Below are 22,684 nucleotides of genomic sequence, written 5' to 3' on the forward strand. Positions count from 1 at the left end.
ATTTGTGAAAATCCACAGAGCTGGACACTGAGGATCTAAGTGTATGTCATATTTTAATTAAAAGTTTTTAAAAAACCAACATTGTGGGCTTCCCTGGTGGCGCAGTGGTTGAGAGTCCGCCTGCCGATGCAGGGGACACGGGTTCGTGCCCCGGTCCGGGAGGATCCCACATGCCGCGGAGCGGCTGGGCCCGTGAGCCATGGCTGCTGAGCCTGCGCATCCGGAGCCTGTGCTCCGCAACGGGAGAGGCCACAACAGTGAGAGGCCCGTGTACCGCAAAAAAAAAAAAAAAAAAAAAAACCAACATTGCGTGCCATGATGAGAACACTATCCTTCTCATGGCTCTTTCCTTCTCTCTCCTTTAAGCCTCCATTAGGTTCTAGGACGTCTCTAACACCTTCCAGCCCTGGCTAATCGCCCCTTTTAACAAACAGAGAACCGGTCTCAGGCTTATACCCGACAGTAGGCAAGAGTCTCTGGGTACATTTTAATAATCATTGTATTTATTTCCATGGCAAGTGATTCTGGTTTTCCATTCATGAAATTTCCATTTAAAAAAACGTTTTATTTCAGCTGCTGAAAAAGCAAGACAGCTCATGAGTTGATAATTGTTGAGGCCGATTGACAGGTACCTGGAGGTTTGTTTTCGCTATGGTCTTCCTTCTACTTTTGTATCTGCTTCACACTTTCCATAATAAAATTTTTTTTTTAATTGAGCCAATTTAACAAAACTATGATGTAAATAATTGAACGCGGTGGTGTGTGCATTTGTCTGAAATCATGATGGAAGCACATGAATCACTGCAATTAGGGAAAGACTGACACAGAAGAGCTGCAGTGAGGTGGAACAGCAAAGGCCAGGAGCGGTGGGTGACCAGCTGCGGATGGAGACCCAGAGTCAGAGGCCGCTGCTGCGCGCTCTGCCTCAGGCTTTCCCCGGGAAGCAGGCCCAGGCTGGGGAAGGGGAGCGAGAACCCTTTCTTCCTTGGGCCCCACTAGTCTCCTAGGGGAGAAGCAGGGCTGCTGTGGAGCAAGGAGAGGCTGCAAAGATTCAGCGCAGGGAGGGCTGGTGCTGGGGGTGTGGGTGATGGATGCCCTCGGCTCCAAGGGCTATGGCCAGAGCCCAGCCTGAGATCAGAGGGAAGACGGTCAGAGTCAGAGCCCTTCTCCCCAGGTCCCGTCCAGCGCCCTCAGAACAAGACACCTGCCCACCAAGTAGATCAAGGCACACCAGCCACGGAAGGGACCTCAGAGACTCCCCTCTCCACCCCCACCCCCATTTCCCATGTTAGAGAAGAGGAAACCGAGAAGCCCAGAGTGGGGGAGTGATTCTCCCATGGTCACAGAGCAGTTCCTGGTGCCCCCGCCCCATCCTTCTGCCACCTTTGGTCAGGGTCAGGAGTCCTGCCCGTGCCCCCTCCTCCGTCCCTGCCCTCTGCGCCATCTTCAGGCCTCTGGACCTGCCGGCTGCCCCCGCCAGACTGGAGGGTGGAGACCTGGGCCCCAGACACCCCAGGCAGCCCAGCAGTGCCCAGGAGCAGGGCCCCATCTGGATCTGGCATTTGCTCTACGTGGTCACTTCCGGCCTCCCCATCGTCCTCTCCTCCAGCATCCTCACTGGGCCTGCCCTCCCCTCCCCACTCCCCAGTCCTCCGCTGGCCCCTGAGTGTGTACTGGGGGGGATGGGGGGCGGGGCCGGCCCCTGTTCGGTCAGGGACGTTGGGATGGGGGCGGGGCCCTCAGCTTCCTGTTGTTCATCGCCCTGGGGCTCTGGGGGGGATTTCCCTGGCCACCCCCACTCCCCCAGGGAAGGGGAAGGAGCCCTGGTGAGTCACAGGCCTGGGGCGGGAGCCCGAGGGTGAGAAGGGGCGGCGGGAGGTGTCCCGTCACTGAGGTACCAGGCCCTGGGCCCTCGGCAGGCATCTGCGACCCTCTCCCAAATGCCAAACCCGGCCCATCGCAGGACACCTCTCCCCCTGCCCTGGCTGCCCTGACAGGTGCTTACCTTGGTGCTGGGGCCAGTCGGGGACACAGAGAACGGGGAGGTCTTATTCTGGGGGTTCTGCAAAGAGTGAGTTGGGGTGGGAGATGGGAACAGTGAGATGAAGCAGCTTCTGACACCCTGCCCTCCCCCACAGAGCTCCCCTCTGCTCCCTTCTCCCCCCTCCCCCTCCCCACCCTCCTTCACATCCATCCCTCCTGACCTGATGGTTAGTGTCTGGTCCATTTCTTTCCGTGTCTGCAAGGAGAGGGACAGAGTGAGTTGTCACGAGCCACCCCCAAAACTCCCCCGGCGCACCTGCCCTCCGCCCGTGGTGACCTCTGCCCTCCCTGCCCCCTTCCCCACTCACCTGTGTGCTCTGACGGGGAGTCCAGACCTTGCTTCTCGGCCTCCAAGGGCTTAGACATTCTTATTTCTGGGGACAGAGGAGGGATGCAAGTGGGGTGAGGGTGCAGAAGCCTGAAGAGCTCTGGGGCCCCTCCTCCGGCACCACCCCAGCCTCTCCCCAAATACTCCCACACCCCCTGCTGCCTTGCAAGTGTCTCTTTCCGGGAGACATGCCCTCTGCTCTGAGCCTCTGCTCTCCTCCGGCAGGACAGGTGAGGGGCCTTCGGGCCCTGGGGATCCCCTTCACCCCTCCAGGAGGTGGCACAGGGAGGGTCAGCCCCCGAGCCCCCGTGAGACCCTGGGGCAGGGTGGGAGGGTAGAGGTTGGCCGTTGGTCCTGACAAAGCTCTGGCCGCCCAGGGGGAGGCTGGTGACACTCCAGAGCAGCGAGTCAGCCCTAGGCTTCCTCTCAGGCTGCCGCCCAGGCGCCCATCCTGCCTCACCAGGTTTCGGTGAGGCATGTTTTCCACTCTGAGTAGGGCCTGGGAGGTGTGAGGGGACTGCAGCATCCCCAAAGGAACGAGTTGTCAGATCTCCGGCTGTGATTCAGCCGCCCTCTGGCCCCCTCCCCGGCCCACCACTTTCCTGTCCATATCCCACTCCCACCGGCCTCCCCTTCAGGTACTCAGCACACAGGTGGCCCCACTCTGATCTTTGTGACCCCGACCCCATCCGCTTCTGCCCCGACCTTGTCCTCAAACCTAATCTTAGACCTTACCTGGGACTTCAGCCTTGAATTGCAGCTGCACACCTCAATCCAACCTACAGTCCCTGCCCCTACAGACGCAATCCCACCCTATAGTTCCGCGGGCAGAGGAAATGAAAGAAGGTGGCCGAGGGGAGTGGCAAGCAGGGGACACAAAGCAATGGAGACAAACCCCCGTCCTCACAGCTCCCTGATGCTGGTCACGGGAAGGTGAGTGTTACCAGGGCCAAGCACAGCGCCAAGTATGATTCAGAGCTCATGCCGGCAGTTGGTGCTAAGATTACCCCCATTTTACAGAGGAGGAAACTGAGGCTCCAGGGGGAATGGCACCTCCCCAAGAACACAGTGGGGCAGCAGAGGCACCCTGATCGGACCTGGGTCTTTGTGACTCCAGGGCTCCCACTTCTTTTTTTTTTTTTTTTGCGGTACGTGGGCCTCTCACTGTTGTGACCACTCCCGTTGCGGAGCACAGGCTCCGGACACACAGGCTCAGCGGCCATGGCTCACGGGCCCAGCCGCTCCGCGGCATGTGGGATCCTCCCGGACCGGGGCACGAACCCGCGTCCCCTGCATCGGCAGGCGGACTCCCAACCACTGCGCCACCAGGGAGGCCCCAGGGCTCCCACTTCTGATCAGTATCGCTGCGGTCTCTGATGGGCCCGTCATGACGTTCACCACCTCATCTCTCACGGTCACCCCAACCCAAGCTTACCCTGACTCCGACTTGAACCCAGCCCTTCCTGGTCCTAGACCCCCGCACAAATCTGGGTTTCTGCCCGACCCGTTCTGAATCCTCTTTGCCCACCCTGATTCCCAACTCCTGTCCAGACGACCCGAGTCCTTCATCTGACCTCAACTCCCAACTCGGCCTCAGACCTTACTCCTGACCCTGACTCTGACCCTAAAGTCTCCCCTACAGCTCACTCCAAATCCCCACCAAGACCCCACCCCATCAAAGGAGCTATCCAACTCTAGTGTGCCTGCATCCAAGATATTCAAAGAAGGCCAGCTAGAGAGAGAGCTGGGACAGCGTCACCAACTGAAAAAAAAAAAGTCCAGAAATTTTGCAATTACTCGACACGGAACGCCACTCGGATTTAAAATTCCCGATTAAAAAGACAGGTCACACACTGCTGGTGGGAGTGGAAATCAATACAAGCACGATTCAGGAAAGCCGAGCGGCGCCCCTTCCCTGTGGCCCGGCACATCCACTCCCGGGCACCCATCCAAGAGAAAGGAGCGTCCTGCCCACCATCACCACCCCCGGCACACGTGTTCCCAGCTGCGCTTTCATAACCGCTCCCCCCCCCGCCCCCCGGAAATAGCTCAAGGGCCCATTAACGGGAATGGGTCAACAACACCGGTACGTCCATACAACGAAGTACTCCACAGCCGGGGAAAAGAACCAACTCCTGCATCACACACACTGAATCTCGCAAACATGATGCCGGGGTAAAGACGTGAGACACAAAAGTGGACAGACAGGAGGACTCCAATTATGTGAAACTCAGAAACAGGCAGGATGACATCAGATGATTAAGGTCAGATTAGTGGGCACCTTTTGGGGGGTGCTAACCGGGAGAGCATGTGAGAAAGCCTGCAAGGGGTTGGAAATGTTCTGTTTGGTGGTTATGTGGGTCTGCCCATATGTAAAAATTCATCAAGCTGTACGCTTAAAATTTGAGCACTTTATGTATGGTATGTTTTCACAAAAAAAGAAAAAAAGTTTGAGTTGGGACTTCCCTGGTGGCGCAGTGGTTAAGACTCCACGTTCCCAATGCAGGGGGCCCGAGTTCGATCCCTGGCCAGGGTACTAGATCCCACACTCATGCCACAACTAAGGAGCCTGTGAACCACAACTAAGGAGGCTGCGAGCCACAACTATGGAGCCCTTGAGCTGCAACTAAAGGAACCCATGTGCTTCAACTAAGGAGCCGGCAAGCCGCAGCTAAGGAGCCCTTGAGCTGCAACTAAAGGAGCCCACGTGCTACAACGAAGGAGCCAGCCAGCCTCAACTAAGGAGCCTGCCTGCTGCAACTAAGACCCGGTGCAACCAAATAAATAAATACAATTTTAAGCTAATAACAATAAAAATAGTAAGCCAGCATATAGTCCTATTAAGGCATGAGCTTATGAGGGTTGGGGTGCAGGTGCCCAGATGCTACAGGAGCTCAGGCCCTGTTTCTGGGCACTGGGAAGGCGGCAGCAAGTGGCTAAGGATGCTGAGAGAGCCAGGGGATGAGGCCCCCTCCTGACTCTGGTGCATCAGACGTGGGAGTCCTGCCTGATCCTGGTTCTACATCTCCCAGACCTTGGCCCTGCTCCAGGCAACCACAAATCCTGACGTGGCCCTAAATCCCACCCCTCCCAGCATCCCTGAAAGCCCGGCCCCAGCCCCCTCCCCGGCCCCCCTCTCCAGCCAGTGTCCACATTGCCACGGGAGCTCCCCGCCTGGCCCTGAACCCTATCATGGCTCCCCATCTCCTAAGAAAAGCCCAGGCTCCTCATCCTGGCCTTTAGGGTGTGACCCTTGTCACCCTCTGCTGCCCATCTCTTGCCACTTACGCAACTTTCTCTTCAGCCACGCCAGGCATCTCCCTCTGCTTGACGGGGAGTCCAGACCTTCAGGTTCTTTACTCCCCACCTAGCTAGCGAACGTCCCTCCTGATCACAGACCAGGGTGGCCTCTGACCTCACCTCCACCCCAGAGAGTCCATGCTCATTCTCAGCCTCTCTTATGTGCTGAGCTGTGTCCCCCAACATTCCTATGTTGAAGTCCTAACCCTCAGTACCTCAGAATGTGACTGTCTTTGGAGATAGGATCTTTAAAGAGGTAATGAACTTAAAATGAGACCCTTAGGGCCCTTAGGGTGGGCTCTGATCCAATATGACTGGGGTCCTTATAAGAAGAGGAGATTGAGACGAGATTGAGACAGGGACATGCCCAAAGGGAAGACCGTGTGAAGACACAGGGAGCTGACGGCCATCTCAAGCCAAGGAGAGAGGTCTCAGAAGAAACCAACCCTGCTGACACCTTGACCTTGGACTTCTAGCTTCCAGAATTTTGAGAAAATAAATTTCTGTTGTTTAAGCCATCCAGTCTGGGGTACTTTGTTATGGCAGCCCTAGCAAACTAATGTAGCCTCCCTTGGTCGTGCCTTCTCGCCGTCCTAGCCCCGAGCCCGCAGGGCTGTGGTCACCTGCGTCCCTGTCCTTTCCCACCAGCCCAGTGGGCAGGCCTGGTCTGACTCAGCGCTGGGTCCCCGGCATCACCCAGCTCAGAGAACAGGTTATGTTTGCTGAGCGTCCGTCCTTCCCTGCAGCTCTCTCTGTCTCTTACTTGTTCCTGCCTCTGTCCTGCTGTCTGTCTGCCATTTAACAAATGTTTCCCGAGGCCGTGGCATGGGCTGGTCCCTCTGCCTGGAACGCTGTTCCCCACTCTATCTGCCTGGAGATCTCCTACTCATCCTTCAGGGCCCGGCACAGGCTCTGTCCTCCATGAAGTCACCACCCCTGATGACTTCAGGCAGAGGGTCTCTCCCCTGTTCCCTCCACCCTGGCTCCATCTCCCCTGTCACTGTCCTAAAGGCTGTAGCCATCTGGGCCCCAGAATGTCTCCTCCTTCAGGCTAGAAACCCCTCAGGGGCAGCTCTGACTCATCTGGGGTCCCCAACGGGACATGTGGGTTGAATGAACAAGGGTGGCCCTGCTCTCCCTCCTCCAAGCCTTCGCCTCTGCTATTCTTCCACCTGGGGCAACCCTCTCCTTCTTGACTAGCAAATTCCTGCTCCTCTTTAAGGCGCCAGCTCCACGTCACCTCCTCTGTGATGTCCTCCCTGACTGCCCAGGCGGTCAGTGCCTCTCTCGTCTGGGGTCACCCTGTCCCCTAACACACACTGACAGCCTGGACAGTGACCCCCACCCCAGACTGTGGTCTCCTTAGGGCCCAGGCTGCACAGTCTGGGACTGTGTCTTTGGAACGAACAAAAGCATGAAAGAGTCTCCTCTCCTTGCTGTCACCTGACACTTCGACCCTCAGCCTCGTCCCCAAGCAGTTCCAACCTAAACATTTAAGGTAACATCCCCTCTGCAGGGATACTGGCTGCAGAGGAAAAAGTGGTTTGAGGGGAAATTTCCACCACTCCATTTCCCTTATTCTCATGGATCCTGCCCCACACTAGTCCCAGCTCCCACACAGCCCGCGCACCCCTGCAGCGCTCAGCTGGGCCAACAGCATGGCCAGAGCTGTCCTTCGCCCAGGCCTCTTTTGTTGCCCTCTCCTCCTCCATCAGAGCCCAACCCAAGAAAAGGGTCTCATCAAATCATCCCCACCAGCAATGAAGAGGGAACTCCATTTCCACCACGACCCAAAGCTAAGTGAGGTCTTAATGGGGACTCTCGAGGGCGAGGGCGCGGCGACCCTGGCAAGGGGCCTGCTGAGGCTGTCTCAGCCTTGGCCCAGGCAGGGTTCTCTCTCTCTCTCTCAATCTCTCTCTCTCTCTTTTGACTCTAGAGAAACACTGATGCCTAATCCCTCCCCCGACACTCTGATTTCATTGGGACAGAGACGTAGGCGTCAGAAACTTTTAAGCCCCTTCCAGGTGATTCTAATTTGCTACAGCCCCCTGGCGCCTTCGGAAGACCCCCCTCAAAGCCTCGTTCACTCGCAAGGAAAGTTTGGCTGGTTGCTTCGGGTCACCCCTCCCTTCTCCCATCGCAGGCAGCGTGCCACTTTTTGGAGGAACAAGGCAAGCAAAAGCAATGCAGAGCCCGACCGGGCCCCTCAAACTCCACCATCCTTGGGTCAGACCCACCAGGGGCGGCCACGCCCCGGGCTCACACTCACTTGCCCGACTGCCCCAGGCCTGGGACGCTGGGTCCCCTCCGCCCTTCCTCGCCCCTCCCTCCCCGGACTTTCACTTCTCCTCTGCATTTCCCCCAGCCGGTTTTAGCAGACTTGGGCCAGCTTCTCGTTAGCACTTACCGAAAATGGGGCTAAATATAGAGGGCCCAAGGGCTTCCCCTCACCCCTCCTGGCCCCGCTTGGCCTGTCCCCTGGGTCCCCTGTCTACAAAGACTGCTTTAATCAAGGCTGTGGCCTGGGAGCCCCTGTGGGCAGGGTCTGCACTGCTGGGAACCTCTGCTCGCCCACTGGCCCAGCCCAGCCTCCCCAGGAGTCGCATTTCACACCCTCACACCCCGCAGCTGTCCCCAGGCGGCCTCCAGGGATTGAACACTTCTGAGTGTCAAGGGGGACGGATGGAGATACAGGCAGCAGACACAACAAGAGAGGTGGCCCTACAGCTGCGCTGACAAAAGCCGCCACAGACACTGAAGCCACAGCCAGGCAGGGCCCCGGACACGGACGGAGACCACGCGAACGCACACGGGGACAGGTGTGCGCAGATCCCAGACAGGAATGTTTGCAGATGAAGACACAAGCCCAGACACAACGACACAGGCAGATATGCAAAACACACACCCAGACGTGTGTGGGCACACCTGCACTTACACACACTCACACACCAAGTCACCCCCAGACACACAGATAGACACAGATGTGCATACACACACAGACACCCAGGTCACTCAGATAGACACACGCAAGATGTACACGCACACTCTCACACACACACACACACATACCCAGACATACAGATAGACACAGATGTGTACGCACGTGCACATACACACACACACACACACACACAGTCACTCAGACATAGAGACAGATAGAGATGTGCATACACACGCACGCGCGCACACACACACACACACAGGTAACTCAGATAGACACACACACAGACATGCATGTACTCACACTCCCAGAGTCACCTCCTCCTGGGAGTTGGCCAAGGTGGACCCCTGAACTCAGGTCACAGATGTAGAGCCCAAGACCAAGCAGTGATCTGCCCAAGGTCACACATGTATTAATTCATGTCCATGCCACGGAACCCAGGGCAGGCCTCACAGGCAGGGCAATTCTGTGAGAAATCCCAAGTAAAGGGTTTAACCCAGCGCCCAACACGTACAAAGCCCCCATTCAACCCCAGACAGGGAAGAGACGGCATGCGTGTACAGACGCCCTGGGTCCCTGTGTCTACACTGTACATGCACACGCACACACACACACACACACACACATCCACAGCTGCACATATCACCTCAGTAAATAATCACAGCATCTGGCAAGTGGCCTTCCTTCCATCTCACAGCCCTCCTTGCCTCCCTTGCCTTACTCATACCCACTCATCCTTCAAATCTCAGACCACACATGCCCTCTCCCAGGAAGCCCTCCCTGATAGCCTATCGGCTGAACTGGGCAAGTCTCCTGGGCTCCCCCAGTCCCCTGTGCCTCCCCTGTCCCAGCCGTGACCCCTCAGCCTATGCCTCCTTCCCTGTCTGGTGACAGGTCTGTCTCCCTCCCCTGGACTGGGGACTCCAGGAGGACACACCTGAAGCTGCTTTTTTCAGCTCTATTTTCAACATCCAGCACAGAACTGCTCAATAAATACATGTCGATGACAGATCACAGGGATGCCCGCATACACGGATGCACACAGACATGCACCAAACCAAGCATCCCCACAGACACCCACAAATGGGACACATCCCACACATCCCCACAGTCAGACCTAGAGGGCCGCAAACAAAACCACCCTGAAGTATGGACGCTTGCCCAGTCCCAGGCCCCGTGGTAAGCATTTACCTATTACCTCACTTAACTCTCCCATCAGCACCGCGGAGAAATAACTATCATCACACAGAGATGGACACATTATGTCAAATGAGCCAACAAATACAAATCGCTTTGTACGGTGCTCGGCGCACGGTGTTCACTCAGTCGACTGACACTTGGTGGATGAAGCAGTTCATGAGCACACAAACATGTAATAAATTTTCAGGCAGTGATGAGTGCCATGAAGAAGAGATAAAGCAGGGTGAAGGGACTCAGAATGGCGGGATTGGTTGCCAGTTTAGACGGGGCAGGCAGGGAAGCCACCCCGAGGAGGGGACATCTCAGGCGAACGAAGTGAGGGAGTGAACCAAGGGAGCATTGCCAAGGCTACCCCCAAAATGCCACACACAAGAGCCCCTCACACACGGGACACCTGACAGTCGCACACAGAAGACTCGGAACTACCGCGCACACGCACAGATACAGACGCACACACTCAAAGGTCCAGCAACTCAGCCTTCCAGCCCCTGTGCAGTCCCCTCCCCAGGATCACTCATGTCGCCCACCCACCGGCCCTCTGTATAGGAGCTTGCTACCAACGCCTGGCTCCATCCCCTCCCCCAGACCCCTCAGAACAGGGCAGCAGAGAAGGCGAGAAGAGGTCGGAAGCCCCCCGGCGCCCCCCCACCCGCCCCGCCCCGTGCTGATGTGAAAGGGGAGGGGAAAGAGAAGCTGGAGGTGGGAACCCAGGATGGGAAGAGGGGGCAGCTGCTGAGGTACAGAGTCAAAGGGCAAAGGAGACAGCTGAAGAGGAGGGGCAGGGCGGGCCCGCAACCGGCCGGCAGGACGAGCCCCACGGTGCTGCCAGTGCTGGGGCCCCTTACCTGGAGCCCCCATGCTGGAGTGAACCATGCTGCCTGCCCCGCAGGGCTGGGGGGACGACTGTGCCATCTCCCCGCCCTCTCTGGGGGCCAAGCCCTCTCCGCCGGAAGTCACCCAGGGAGGAAACCACAGGGCCCGCCCCCTTCGGAAGGGAAAATACCCGTGCCCGAAGGCCCACCCCAGCAGGCAGCGGACCCCAAATCATGCGTGTGTGTTGGGGAAGTGCGGGTAGTGGCGTAGAGTGCGAGCAGGCTGGAAGAGCTGACTCCTACAGCTGTGCCCCCCAGAAGGTGCCCCTAGCCCTTGTGCCGCCTCCACCTTACCAGCACATCTGGAACAGGGCATGTGGGTCTGGGAGAGAAGATGGATCCGTAACAACACCACTAAAACACTGGCTAGGAGTTTGGGGTGGGGGGAGGGGGGCTTTCCCAATGCTAGGCCCCCTGCACCTCGCATTTAACAAGCATCATCTCTGGAGGCGCTCACTGTTTGCCCCATTTTACAGACAAAAAGACTGAGGACCAGAGAAGTGAGGTGGCCTCCCCAAGGGCCCAGAGCCAAGAAACGCTGAAGCCAAGAAGCAGGGCAGCAGGAGGCGTTCGCGATAGGTTTCCGCAGGCTGTGGGGAGTCGGGAACCCAACCGTGCATCTGCCCGCAGGTGAGGCGTCCGGGGCCACCACTGGGAGAATCGGTACCCGTGGACAGTGGTAGGACCGGCGGCAGGTCCTGGCCTTGCCCTGGAGCAGCAAGAGGTTTGCCAGGGGGCAAATGCGGGCGCCGTAGGTGGCTGGGGCGGAGGGAAGTACGCGGTCCCGGGGCTGCTGGCTGGCCCTTCGCGCTGCGGCGCTCCCGGACCAGCTGTTCCCTCCGCGCCCGCCAGAGGCCGGCAGCGCCCAGCCAATGGGCCAGAGGGCGGGGCCGGTTGCGGAGGAGGGAGCCCCTCCCGCCGCTCCCAGTCCCCTTCCCCGCCCCCGCGCGCACACCTGCGAGGGTCACACAAAGGCGCCGGACTCCCGGCCCACGACGGCGCAGACAAAGGCGCGGCCGAGCCCGCTGCCCTCTTCCTCCTCCCCGCGCCCGGTCCGAGGCTGCAGGGCCGCCTGGAGCCTCCAAACAACCCACCTGCCCGCTGCGGTCCCTGCAGGACTCGCTGCGCCCCACGCTAAGGGACCCCCAAACCACGCGCGCGCGCACGGACGCCTGGACTCTCATACACACGCTCAAGTATTTCTACACATGGACCCCTGCACTTCACACACACGTGTGCACATCCAGACACACGGAAACACTCCTCTGCGCACAGGCCCTAACACCAACGCTCCCGTGTACAGATCCCCCTCCTGTGCTCCGTCACGCGGACACACGGGCACAAGGACACATCTTCCCAAGTATGCCCAGGCATACCTCCTGGCCATGTGTGCCCACATTCACACCCACGCACACTCACGCACGATATAACACACAGGCAGACCTTCGTGAGTGCCTTTCTGCCTGTACACGGGCCCTGTGCACCCAGAGATGCCCAGGCAGGCAGACCGACTCCACGGGGGGAATGACTGCGGTTCTCACATCTGCACACAGAGGGGGCAGTTCCCCCTCTAGCTACACTCCACAAGATTCCACACTGTAAAGGCCATTTCACTGAGGAGATCCAGAGACCATACAGCATCAGCTGGGCTGCAACTCAGACCTCCTGCCTCCTGGCCCACCTCTTTCCCACTCTCTCTCTCGCTCTCTCAGATGCAGGGTTTTTATACCGGAGGGTCTCCTTGGAAGCAGTCTGGTGGCAGTGGTACTGGGGGCCTTGTCTTGAAGTTGCATTGCCCAGTAAGCTCAGTTTTGATTTAGGATTTATGTTTTGGGGGACTTGGAAATGAGGGTAATAAGGACATTATAGCGGGGTGTGGGTGGAGAAAAACCCCACCAAAACACCCCCATGCTCCACCCTAGACATGGTCAACATCATCCACGTCAGGAGCGAGCTCTGGGACATAACCCGAAGCGGGGAGAGAAGCACCACCCATTTCCGGAGCCGTCCTCCCAGGTCTGCAGCTGAGTGGCAGAGCCTTACACGCTTCCCCGTGGGATGAAATCACCCCACCCCTCTTGCCTCCCATGCTGGCTCCACTATTATTGCCTGTGGCAGACCAGAACTGAGTCCCTGAGCTGGAGTCAGGGCATCTTGAAGAAGGATGGGCCTGAGACTTCCACCTGCCCAAGAGAGGACAGAGGGGCAGAGTCTGAGCCACACTGGGCGGGTAGGGCCTGGCAGCCAGGAACGGGGAGGCCTGGGCAGGAGAGATGGTGGCCTCTCAGCTGGAGAAGAAGCCTCAGGCCATGCTGAGCAAGGCAGGTAGGGCCTGGGAGCTGGGGAGTAGCGGGGGCCACTAGGGGTGCAGGGAGCCTGGGAGGGAGGCAGCACAGGGGAGGCCAGGCTGGGCTCAGGGCTGGGCGGTAATTAAAGGAGACGTAGGGGGCTCCCCAGGGCCAGCGGGGCTGGTAACTGACACACGGGCCCCATTGCTCCGCTCATATTTCTCACCGGATCGATACGTTTGACTCCCGACAAGACAATAATCGCTTGTACGCGGCCAGCGAGTCGATCAAATACATTATTAGAGCGAGGTCCCCTGGGGGCCCGGCGGGGAGTTGTGGGGGGGGAGCAGCCAGCCCACCGGGGACAGCAGAGTTGGATTCTTCACCCCTCAGGGCCCCCAGCCATGGCCTCTTCCTCTCGGCCGCCCCTGGGGACCCTCTCTGTGGCTTGGTTCCCCAGCCTCTTTCTGCATCCGGCGGTGTCTGGCGGCGTCTCCACTCAGCCCCCGGCTGCATCCTCGCTCTGCGTGGGGACACAAGTAGCGTTTCCCCAAAGTGCTGCCTCATCTGCAGGGCTGTAACACGTGGGAGCTCAGAGAGGCCCCTCAGACCCCCAGCTTGGCAGGAGGTAAGGAGACTGGGTTGCCTGTGAGTCGCCAACTGGGCCAGAAGATGAACTTGAACCTAAAATTCATCGACATCAACCTCCCTTTGCATCTTAGCATTCAGCCTTCAGCAGAGCTCAGGTGAGGGCAGCCTCTAGGGAGTAGGGGGGTCGGGGAAAGGCTTAGGGACCCAAACACATAGGAAAGCAGGATGAGGGGTGGCAGACAGACACACAGATGAAAATATATCTGGTTGGTCCTACAGCAGGGCCATGCAACCCTCCAACAGGCCTCTGATACTATGGAATCAAACCCGGCCTGGCCTGCCCTGGCACTGCCTGTCTGCCTCTTCCTCATTTCTGGGCTTGAGCCTTCATTTCCTGTTTACACCCCTGCTTCATCCTCAGCCCTGCCCTCAGAACTGCTTCTCCAGTGGCCCTAAGTCAAGACCAAGCTATAACCACCCGATGTTCTGCTTAGGAGCACCCAGCATCCAGGGACTTAAAATGTTTCTTCTTCTCCATCGTCACCGTCATCATCAAAAGCAGCAGCATAACTATCTATTCTGTGCTAGTTGGGCCACTAAGTTATATCTAATCCTCACGACGACCCGAGGAAGTACGGTCTGTTATTATTCCCCTTCCACTGACAAATTAGAGCTCAGGGCCTCCCCGGTGGCGCAGTGGTGGAGGGTCCGCCTGCCGATGCAGGGGACACGGGTTCGTGCCCCGGTCCGGGAAGATCCCACATGCCGCAGAGCGGCTGGGCCCGTGAGCCATGACCGCTGAGCCTGCGCGTCCGGAGCCTGTGCTCCGCAACGGGAGAGGCCACAACAGTGAGAGGCCCGCGTACCGCAAAAAAAAAAAAAAAAATTAGAGCTCAAAGAGTTGAAGTCACTTGTCCCACGTGAGTGGTGCAGTCAGGATTCAAACCCCGCCCTGTCCTCCCCACAGCTCGCTCGTTCTCCACTCTGCCACGGGTCTGCTTAGAGCTCTGCGTGCGCCGCATCCTCCAGTGGTCAGCTGGCAGCCACTCCCTGCTCACTCGGGAACACCGGAATCTGCCCGCAGCCCAACCCCCACAGCCCTCAGCCTGTTCTTCGTATTCAGCAAGTGCTGGACCCCTGATCCACCAGCTCCTGGCTGAAGGTGGGCCAACGCTTCCCTAGTTCTTTCAATTCAAACATTTCCTACGTGTCCCTTATTGCCAAGCCGTGGGCTGGGGGCTGAGGACCTAGAGATGAGCTGGATCTGACACACACCTGCCCTCAAGGAGCTTACAGTCCGAGGGGAAGACTGGAGTTGATGAAAGTTTTCTGAGATTCCATCACTGGCTCAGTAAACATCCGAAAAACTCTAGTCAAAGGTGAAGCCCAAGACATAGAAGGGCCTTTCCTGCCATAGAAAGATTGGGAGGGCTCAAGCTTGGGTGAGAAAGATCCAGGAAGGGTGCTATCCATCCGACTTGAGGCTGGATTTGATGTTGTAGGTGGAAGGATTTTCAGCAGACAGTCTGTGTAAGGGAGATCCACCGGGGACTGGTGTGAGACCAGGCTGGTGGGAAGAAGTTGGAGGCAGGAGGGCCAGAGGGGAGGCTGGGACAGTGGTCCAGAAAACAAGAGAGAATGGGGCCATGAGGATGCAGATGAGCGTACAAATTCAAGGGAGAGTCTGGAGAACTTTAGTGAATCTGCAGGCGGGCAGCTGAGTGAGGTGTCTGGGTGGGCGCTCAGGCCATCACTGTTGGACAGCAGGAACACGGGAGCAGAGTAAGGGAAGATACTTAGGTCAGTGCTGGGGTGGGGGTGGGGCGGAGATCAGCAGGGTCTGTGGACCAGGAAGCTAACAGATCTGAATAAATTCACATTGACAGAAACACTCCTCACGCATCTCCTGCCCACCACCAGTTTCCCAGACCCACCAGCGATCGCAGGAATTCACCTCAAGCGAGAAGAAATCAAGAAGCAGCACGGTACGGCTCAAAGAAGGTAAAAGTGAGAAGACCAACCAGGTCCCCACACAGAAACAGGCCACTTGGTGACCTAGGGCCAGCCCTCTGCACTGTCTGGGTCTCAGTTTCCGTATCTGAAAGTGGGAGGTGGGCTTGGAGGAGAACTTGAAGACTCCTTCCAGCGCTAACATTCTGGGGCTTGAAAGAAACGAACACAGGACGGACTGCTGGATCCACTAAAGGCCACGGCCACACAGCTAGACGGAGGCAGACCCAGAGTCTCCCTGACCCCAAAGCCTGTGCTCCCCACCTTGGCCTGTACGCGTCTCAGACCGCAGGCTGTCGGAGAACAGGGTCTTTGGCCTCATCACCACAAACCCACCAGGGCATCCGAAGAAGCCAAAGAAGAAGGTGGCTGGCCCTGGGACTCCCCTGATGAGGCTCTGCCCCTCGGCGCAGGAGCCGCCACCCACCCCCAGGCCGCACCCTCGACTCCAGCCCAGATCTCCCACTCGCCCAGCACCGCCTCTGCAGGCTCACAGCCACTTCTGTCCTCCCAGCGCAAGGAGCTGTCCAAAGGCTGAAATTCAAGAGCCCTCACCGTGGTCCAGAAGCCCTCCAGTAACTTCCCTGCAGCCTCCAGGAAAGCCCAGCCCCCTCACCACGGCCTCCAGGCCCCTGCAGGACGTCACCTCTCCCTACCAGAGCACAGCGCGCCAGCCACACTGGAGAAGGCCAAGTCTGCCCCCATCCTGGGGCCCTTGACCTTGCTGACTCCTGCCCTAGAACACTGTTCCCTAGCTCGTCCCTTTCCTCTGATCCTTCAGGACTTAGTTCAAAGGCTGCGTCCTCTGAGAGGCCCTCCCTGAGCCACTCTCCACGCCAATAGCCAGTTTTACTTTCCTCGTCGCTGTCTCTGGAACTCGGCTACTGTCGACTTGCTTTACTGTCTGTGTCCCGCTCTGAACTGTAAGCCCTCTGAAAGCAGTCCTTTCTTGTCTTGTTTCCTGTGGGATTCCCTTCTGAAATAATGCCTGGCACAGACTAGGTGCTTGAATCCTATTTGTGTGTTTTTAAAAACTGTGTATTTATTGATTTACTTTTGGCTTCACAGCATGCAGGATCTCAGTTCCCTGGCCAGGGATTGAACCCAGGCCCCCTGCAGTGGAAGCGCAAAGCCCTAAGCACTGGACCACCAGGGAATTTCCAAATCCTATTTGTTGAATGAATAGATCCTTCCAGGCTCCCACAGCCCACAGAATGAAATCCAAGGCTGGCTTTCCAGGCTCAAGTGGATGTGGGCCTCTGCCAACCTCCACAGGCATATTGCCCCCAGAGCTCACCTTCTTCCTCTGTTCAACAACTTGGGTTCCCCTACGTGCCCATCCTCCATGCTTCCTGTGTTTGCCACCTCTACTGTACTCACCGCTACTGCCTCTGCTCAAATCTCCCCTCTCTGGAAGTCTTTTCTGGCTCCGCCGGAGGCCCAATTAACAGTAATGGCCTCAGTCTTCCCACAGCTCAGGCAGCATCCTGGGATTAGCACTAATCATACTGCATTGAAATTCCTTCCCAGTGAGGCTGCCCCCACAGGGCAGGGCTGGAGGGCAAGGTGGGGTTTGATTCATTTTTGTGGAGTGGAGCCCAGCACTGGTCTGCATATAGGCCCAGTTGAATGAGGACATCTGCCCCGGCAGACAGTGATATCTGTATGGGTGCATATAAGCACTGATCTGGGAGTCAAACATCTGAGAGTTTGGAAACTGGTTCATCCATTCACTTGCTGTGTGACCCTGGGCAAGTGACTTCACCTCTCTGAGCCTCATGCTCCTCATCTGTGAAATGGGGGCAGTGACATGGGCTGATAGGAACTTCATTAATCTTTTTAAAAAAATAGTTCCCTGTGCTATACTGTAGGACCTTATTTTCATTAATCTTAAATATAATACCACCATGCACAAGTTCAAAAAGTTCACAAAGTGTTTATCACATCAAGGTTTGAGGTAGAGAAAATCAGATGCCACCAATAGGACAGTGGCTAGATAAACTGTAGCATAGTCATACTCAGGAATGGGATGGGATCATGAAAGATAATGGAACTGATCTATGGATAAAGGACATGGAAAGTTCTCCAAGACACTGCTGAATGAAAAGGCAAGTTGTAGAATGATTTATACAACTTAATATCACTTATGTAAAACACATACCAAAACTACTATGTATTTTCTGTGGGTGCACAGGTATTGACAAATGCAGAGGAAAAGGTCTGGGGGGTAACTAATTAATGACAGCTACCTTTGGTGAGGGGACCAGGACTGGGAAAGCAGAAGGGACTCAAATGGGATTTTAACATTTTCTGTTATGCTTTTGGTTTTCAGAATGAGATTGTATTCAGGTTTTTTTGTTTGTTTTTTTTGTCTACGTTGGGTCTTCGGTGCTGCACATGGGCTTTCTCTAGTTGCGGAGAGCGGGGGCTACTCTTCGTTGCGGTGCGCGGGCTTCTCATTGCAGTGGCTTGTCTTGTCACAGAGCTGGGCTTTAGGCACGCAGGCTTCAGTAGTTGCAGCACGCAGGCCCTAGAGTGCGTGAGCTTCAGTAGTTGTGGCTGGCGGGCTCTAGAACACAGGCTCAGTAGTTGTGGCACACGGGCTTAGTTGCTCCGCGGCATATGGGATCTTCCCGGACCAGGGATCGAACCCGCGTCCCCTGCATTGGCAGGCGGATTCTTCACCACTGCGCCACCAGGGAAGTTCCCTATATTCCGTTTTTAAATAAAATTAGAATATATTAAGTGAGTTACAGGTAGCTAACTGCAAAGAAAAGAAAAGGAATGATTATCCCCCAAAGTGAGGACAGAGGTTACCTCCAGCAGGGAGGGGGCGATAGGGAAGGTTTGAAAAGGGTCACAGGGGTGGGGGGTTCCTGGGCTCTGGCTCGCACAGACTGATTAAAGACTGATTAAAGACTGATTAAAATGTACATTTATGACTCTTTCCTTTACAACTGTGCTTCCTGCAGGCAGAGGCCAATTCGCACGCGTTGCAGTATCATCTGCTCCCCACCCCCAATTCACGCCCAGAAGCCGATGTTAGGGTGCGCCCCGGTTGCAAGAGCTCTGCGGGGGCCGAGGCCGCTGTCCAGGGTACTAACGGCCAAAGCCTGGGAAGCCTCAGGGAGACCAGCCAAGTAAGACAGCTTCAAGGCGCCTCATCCTAATCGGCCACTGCCCGCCGCTAATATGTCACCTCCCAGCACTCCTCACCGCTCCCTCACTTCCTCCAGACTGGCTTTCTGTTCCTGCAGCCCAAGCTCTGATGTGACTCAGGACATTTGCTCTTGCCGCTGGCCTGGTACCATCTTTCCCCAGATATGCCCGTGGTGCGTGCCCTCACTTATTCCAGACGCCCGCTGACACATCCTCTCCACACAGGAGTCTTTTGATCATCCCACCTCACACGGTCTTTCCCCTCCTCATCGCTCTTCATCCTTCACCAGGTAGAATTTTCTTCCAGCACCTGTCACTAACATTCGCGTTTCCATGTGTTAATGTGCTTGTTTATCATCCATCTTCCCCCACTTGAATGTTCACGCTGGGAGGACAGAGAGCGTGTCTGTCCTGTTCGGTTTTATCCTCCTTTTTAAAAGGGCCGCAGGTGCACAAAATTGCATTAATCATAATCCCCGGTTCCCGTCATACTCCCATCACTGGCCTGGGAAGAGCCCTCTTCCATTATTTATTTGCTTATTTATTTTATTTATTTTTAATAATGTGTTCATGTGAAGCCACCACTCGACATTCAGATTAGAACTGTGACAATAGTCACACTGATTCGTGCCTGACGTGTGCACCGCTGTGTCCCCTGTACTCGACACCCAGGAGGATCTGTTTGCTAAAGGAGAAGTTAAGGGGCACCATGCAAAAGAAAGATCACGGGAGCGCCCACCTGGCCTCACAAGCAGGTGGAGAAGAAATCAAAGGCCAGGCCCTCCGCTGAGCTCCCCTGTCCTCCCCGGTGTTCCCACCCCCTGCTCAGCCTGGCCAGAGCCTCTTCAAGATGATTCAATCCTACACCTGCACAGATGGCCCGCTGTGCCGGACCCTGTGCCAAGACGTGGGGACGCCGGGCACATCAGCCTTGGCCACGCCCTCGAGGATTCTCAAACCTCTATGCACTCCTCCTTCCCCGCTCCCCGGCTCCTTGATGGTCCCACGATTATCATAAGTTATAAGAGCAGCTAGCCGGCACCTGCTCTGTGTAGCCACGTGCTCCGTGCATCATGTCTTGGCATCTTCCCAACGATCCAATTAAGCAGGTGCTGTTATTATCTCCTAGCTTTTCAGAGGAGCACCCTGAGGTGGGTCAGAGCCAGCAGGCCAATTGCAGAGCCCAGCTCTCCTTACCACCAGGCACACTGCCCGTGTTACACTGATCGTAGGCATCCCCTCGAAAATAGGAGCGGTCCTGGGCCGCCTGCATCTCTGCAAAAGCAACTGAGGATGATGGACAAGGTGTCACCTTTGAAGTCACATAACAGGTGGTTAGGTCCCAGCTGCAGGGCTCAGGGAGGCATGGGAGTGGGTGGGCAGGGGTGTCATGTGGCCCAGGTATTCTATTCATGAAGGGCCTCGTTAAATGAGATGTGCATTTTTGATTTCACAGTTGGGTGCCACTGCCAGACCACATCACCTGTAGGACGCTCTGAATTTTGTTTTAATGAATCCTGCAATGACCTTGTAAATATCAGTCAGTGCGGCATTTTGTTGTCGTTGCTTAGAGCACAGCCTGTAACTCCATTTTGGCCTTCTTTCATTCTGAGCATACTGGGAGGCTCACACATGAGAAGTGGCCTGGCCCCTCTCAGCCTCTGTGGAGCCTGCCGAGCCCTTGCTGTGTGACCTCAAGCAAGCCACTCAACCTCTCTGTGCCTCTTCCGGAATTGCGCGGTCTCTGGGCAACATCCCCAGAGGGCCCTGTTCCCCCAAACATTTATTCAGAGGAGTTTAACTTGACGGAATCAGGTTGACTCAGACCATATGAGACATAGTCCTTGCCATCATGGAAGCAAACTCTGAGCTCTGGACACTTGAAAGAAAGTGAGGGCTCTCGGGAGAAGGGTAGGTTTTTGGTGTGATAAACATTTACTGAGATGGCGACAAGCTCCTGGAAGAGCTCAGGGACAGGGAATCTAGTTCTGCTTTAGACAGTTAAAAGAGAAACCCTGAACTACGGTTAGAAACACTTTGCATGCATCTTTTCATTGAATGTCTTCCACACTCGACAAGAGAACGATTGTCACCATGCCCATTTTACAGATGAAAGAACTGATGCTCTGCAAGGTTGAATCATTTGCCTGGGACCCCACAGATGGAACCAGGATTAGCATCCAGGCAAGTGGACTCCACTTCAACCCCAGACCCCTGTGGGCCTCTTCCCTTTGGCTCAGCAGGAAACACGGGACTTGGACCTGGGCTTGCCGCCTGAGACATCCATGTGCTCCCATCCCTGACCCATGACGGCCTCCTGCCAACGTGAGCCGTTCCCTAAAAGCTTTCACATTGCTGGCCCACCCTGAGTCACAGCAAGTCTGGGCTGCACGCTGAACGGTGTCCCCGGGGCCCTGGTCACTTCTCCAAGCTCACATACCTTCAGACCCGCTCATTCCCTGCTCACCTCCTTCGTGGAGCCTCTCCAGGAAAGGCCTCTCCCTTACCTTCACGCATGACCTCTTTCTGACAATGGACTTCTTCTCAGTGCCAAAAACACCAGGCACTTTGAGGTTTGTGTGGAGAACACCAAATAGATAGAACCCAGGGCTCTGCCTCCCAGAGATTTCCCCAGAGGCAAAGCAGCACCTGTCCGGTGAGGGGAAATCCCAGGTGTGTGCAGGGTCAGACCCTCGCTCTGCCTGACCAGCTGCATGACCTTGGATTGGCAACCTCACTTCTCTGGGCCTTGATGTCGGCACAATTCCGAAGGTTCTCCCTGATTCCTCCACTCCCCAGGCCACCACCATCTCCGGCCCCAGTGACATCAGCAGCCTCCTCTCTGCAGGTCTCTGTGCTTCCACACCTGACCCTGATAGTCTCGTCTGCTCCCCACACCCGGAGAGGGTCTTTCTGAAACAATCAGGCCGTGTCGCTCCCTTGCTTCAGACTTTTCAGGGGCCTCCCTGCTTTGGGGAATAAAACCCAAACCCCTTAGTCCGGGAACTCCCTGGCGGTCCAGTGGTTAGGACTCCGCGCTTTTACTGCCGAGGGCTCGGGTTCAATCCCTGGTCAGGGAACTAGGATCCCGCAAGCTGCACAGCGGCCAAAAAAACAAAAACAAACCCCTTAATCCAGCCTACAGAGTCCTGTGTGATCTGGCCTCTGCTGACAGGTCTCCTCTCTCCCCCCAACCCCACTCTCCCCTTCACCTACCCTGCTCTGAGCCTCGCCACCTCCTCAGACCAAGTTCTTTCCTACCCTAGGCCCTTTGCATGTGCCGGTCCCTCTGCCTCGAATGCTCCCTGCCTGGTTAAATACTACTCATCTTTCAAGGCTCAGCTTAAATGTCTTTCCATCTCTGTGTTGGCTCCCTATTCTTGTCTCTCCTTTAGGGGACTTGATCGCAATTTCTCATTTTGCATTTAATCGATATTTACACTTAAAGATCTGCATCTCCTCTTAGTTTGTCGGCTCCGTGGACGTCAGCTGCGCCAGTTTTGTTCACTTCTTTATCTCCAGTGCCCAATACAGGGGCCGGCACACAGCAAGTGCTCAGACAAATGAATTGTTTATGGGGACAAGGACCCGAGGCAGAGGACTTGAGTCTTCTGAGCCTCAGTTTCCACTTCTGTCAAATCAAGATAATAATGCCTCAGGACTTCCCTGGTGGCGCAGTGGATAAGACTCCGTGCTCCCAGTGCGGGGGGCCTGGGTTCGATCCCTGGTCAGGGACCTAGATCCCACATGCATGCCACAACTAAGAGTTCGCATGCCACAACTAAGGAGCCCATGTGCCACAACTAAGGAGCCCGCCTGCTGCAACTAACACCCAGTGCAACCAAATAAGTAAATAAATAAATATTAAAGAAAAAAAGATAATAATGCCTTCTTTACAGGTAGTGAGGTGGTGAGGATCCCAAGAGACGATGAATATTGACGGTGCTTTGGG

At 56.2% G+C, this 22,684-nt stretch overlaps 1 protein-coding gene across 13 annotated transcripts in view; it reads right to left on the bottom strand.

Annotated features, from left to right (window-relative positions):
- The window catches only part of POU2F2 (POU class 2 homeobox 2), a 75,506-nt gene that overhangs the window by 22,580 nt on the left and 30,242 nt on the right, over positions 1 to 22,684 (bottom strand). For 7 of the 13 annotated variants that reach the window (XM_060289316.1, XM_060289315.1, XM_060289314.1 and 4 more), the window contains 3 exons: positions 2,352 to 2,417; positions 2,205 to 2,239; positions 2,006 to 2,062 (listed from right to left, as the gene is read on the bottom strand). In XM_060289316.1, coding sequence (XP_060145299.1) covers positions 2,006 to 2,062; positions 2,205 to 2,239; positions 2,352 to 2,417 — 158 coding nt within the window. Of the gene's footprint in view, positions 1 to 2,005; positions 2,063 to 2,204; positions 2,240 to 2,351; positions 2,418 to 10,657; positions 10,725 to 22,684 lie in introns of those variants that run through there. The other 6 variants (XM_070044286.1, XM_070044291.1, XM_070044289.1 and 3 more) reach the window with 2 other exon arrangements.

Source organism: Globicephala melas, chromosome 19, assembly GCF_963455315.2.
Source record: "Globicephala melas chromosome 19, mGloMel1.2, whole genome shotgun sequence".
NCBI classification, from domain to species: Eukaryota; Metazoa; Chordata; class Mammalia; order Artiodactyla; family Delphinidae; genus Globicephala; species Globicephala melas.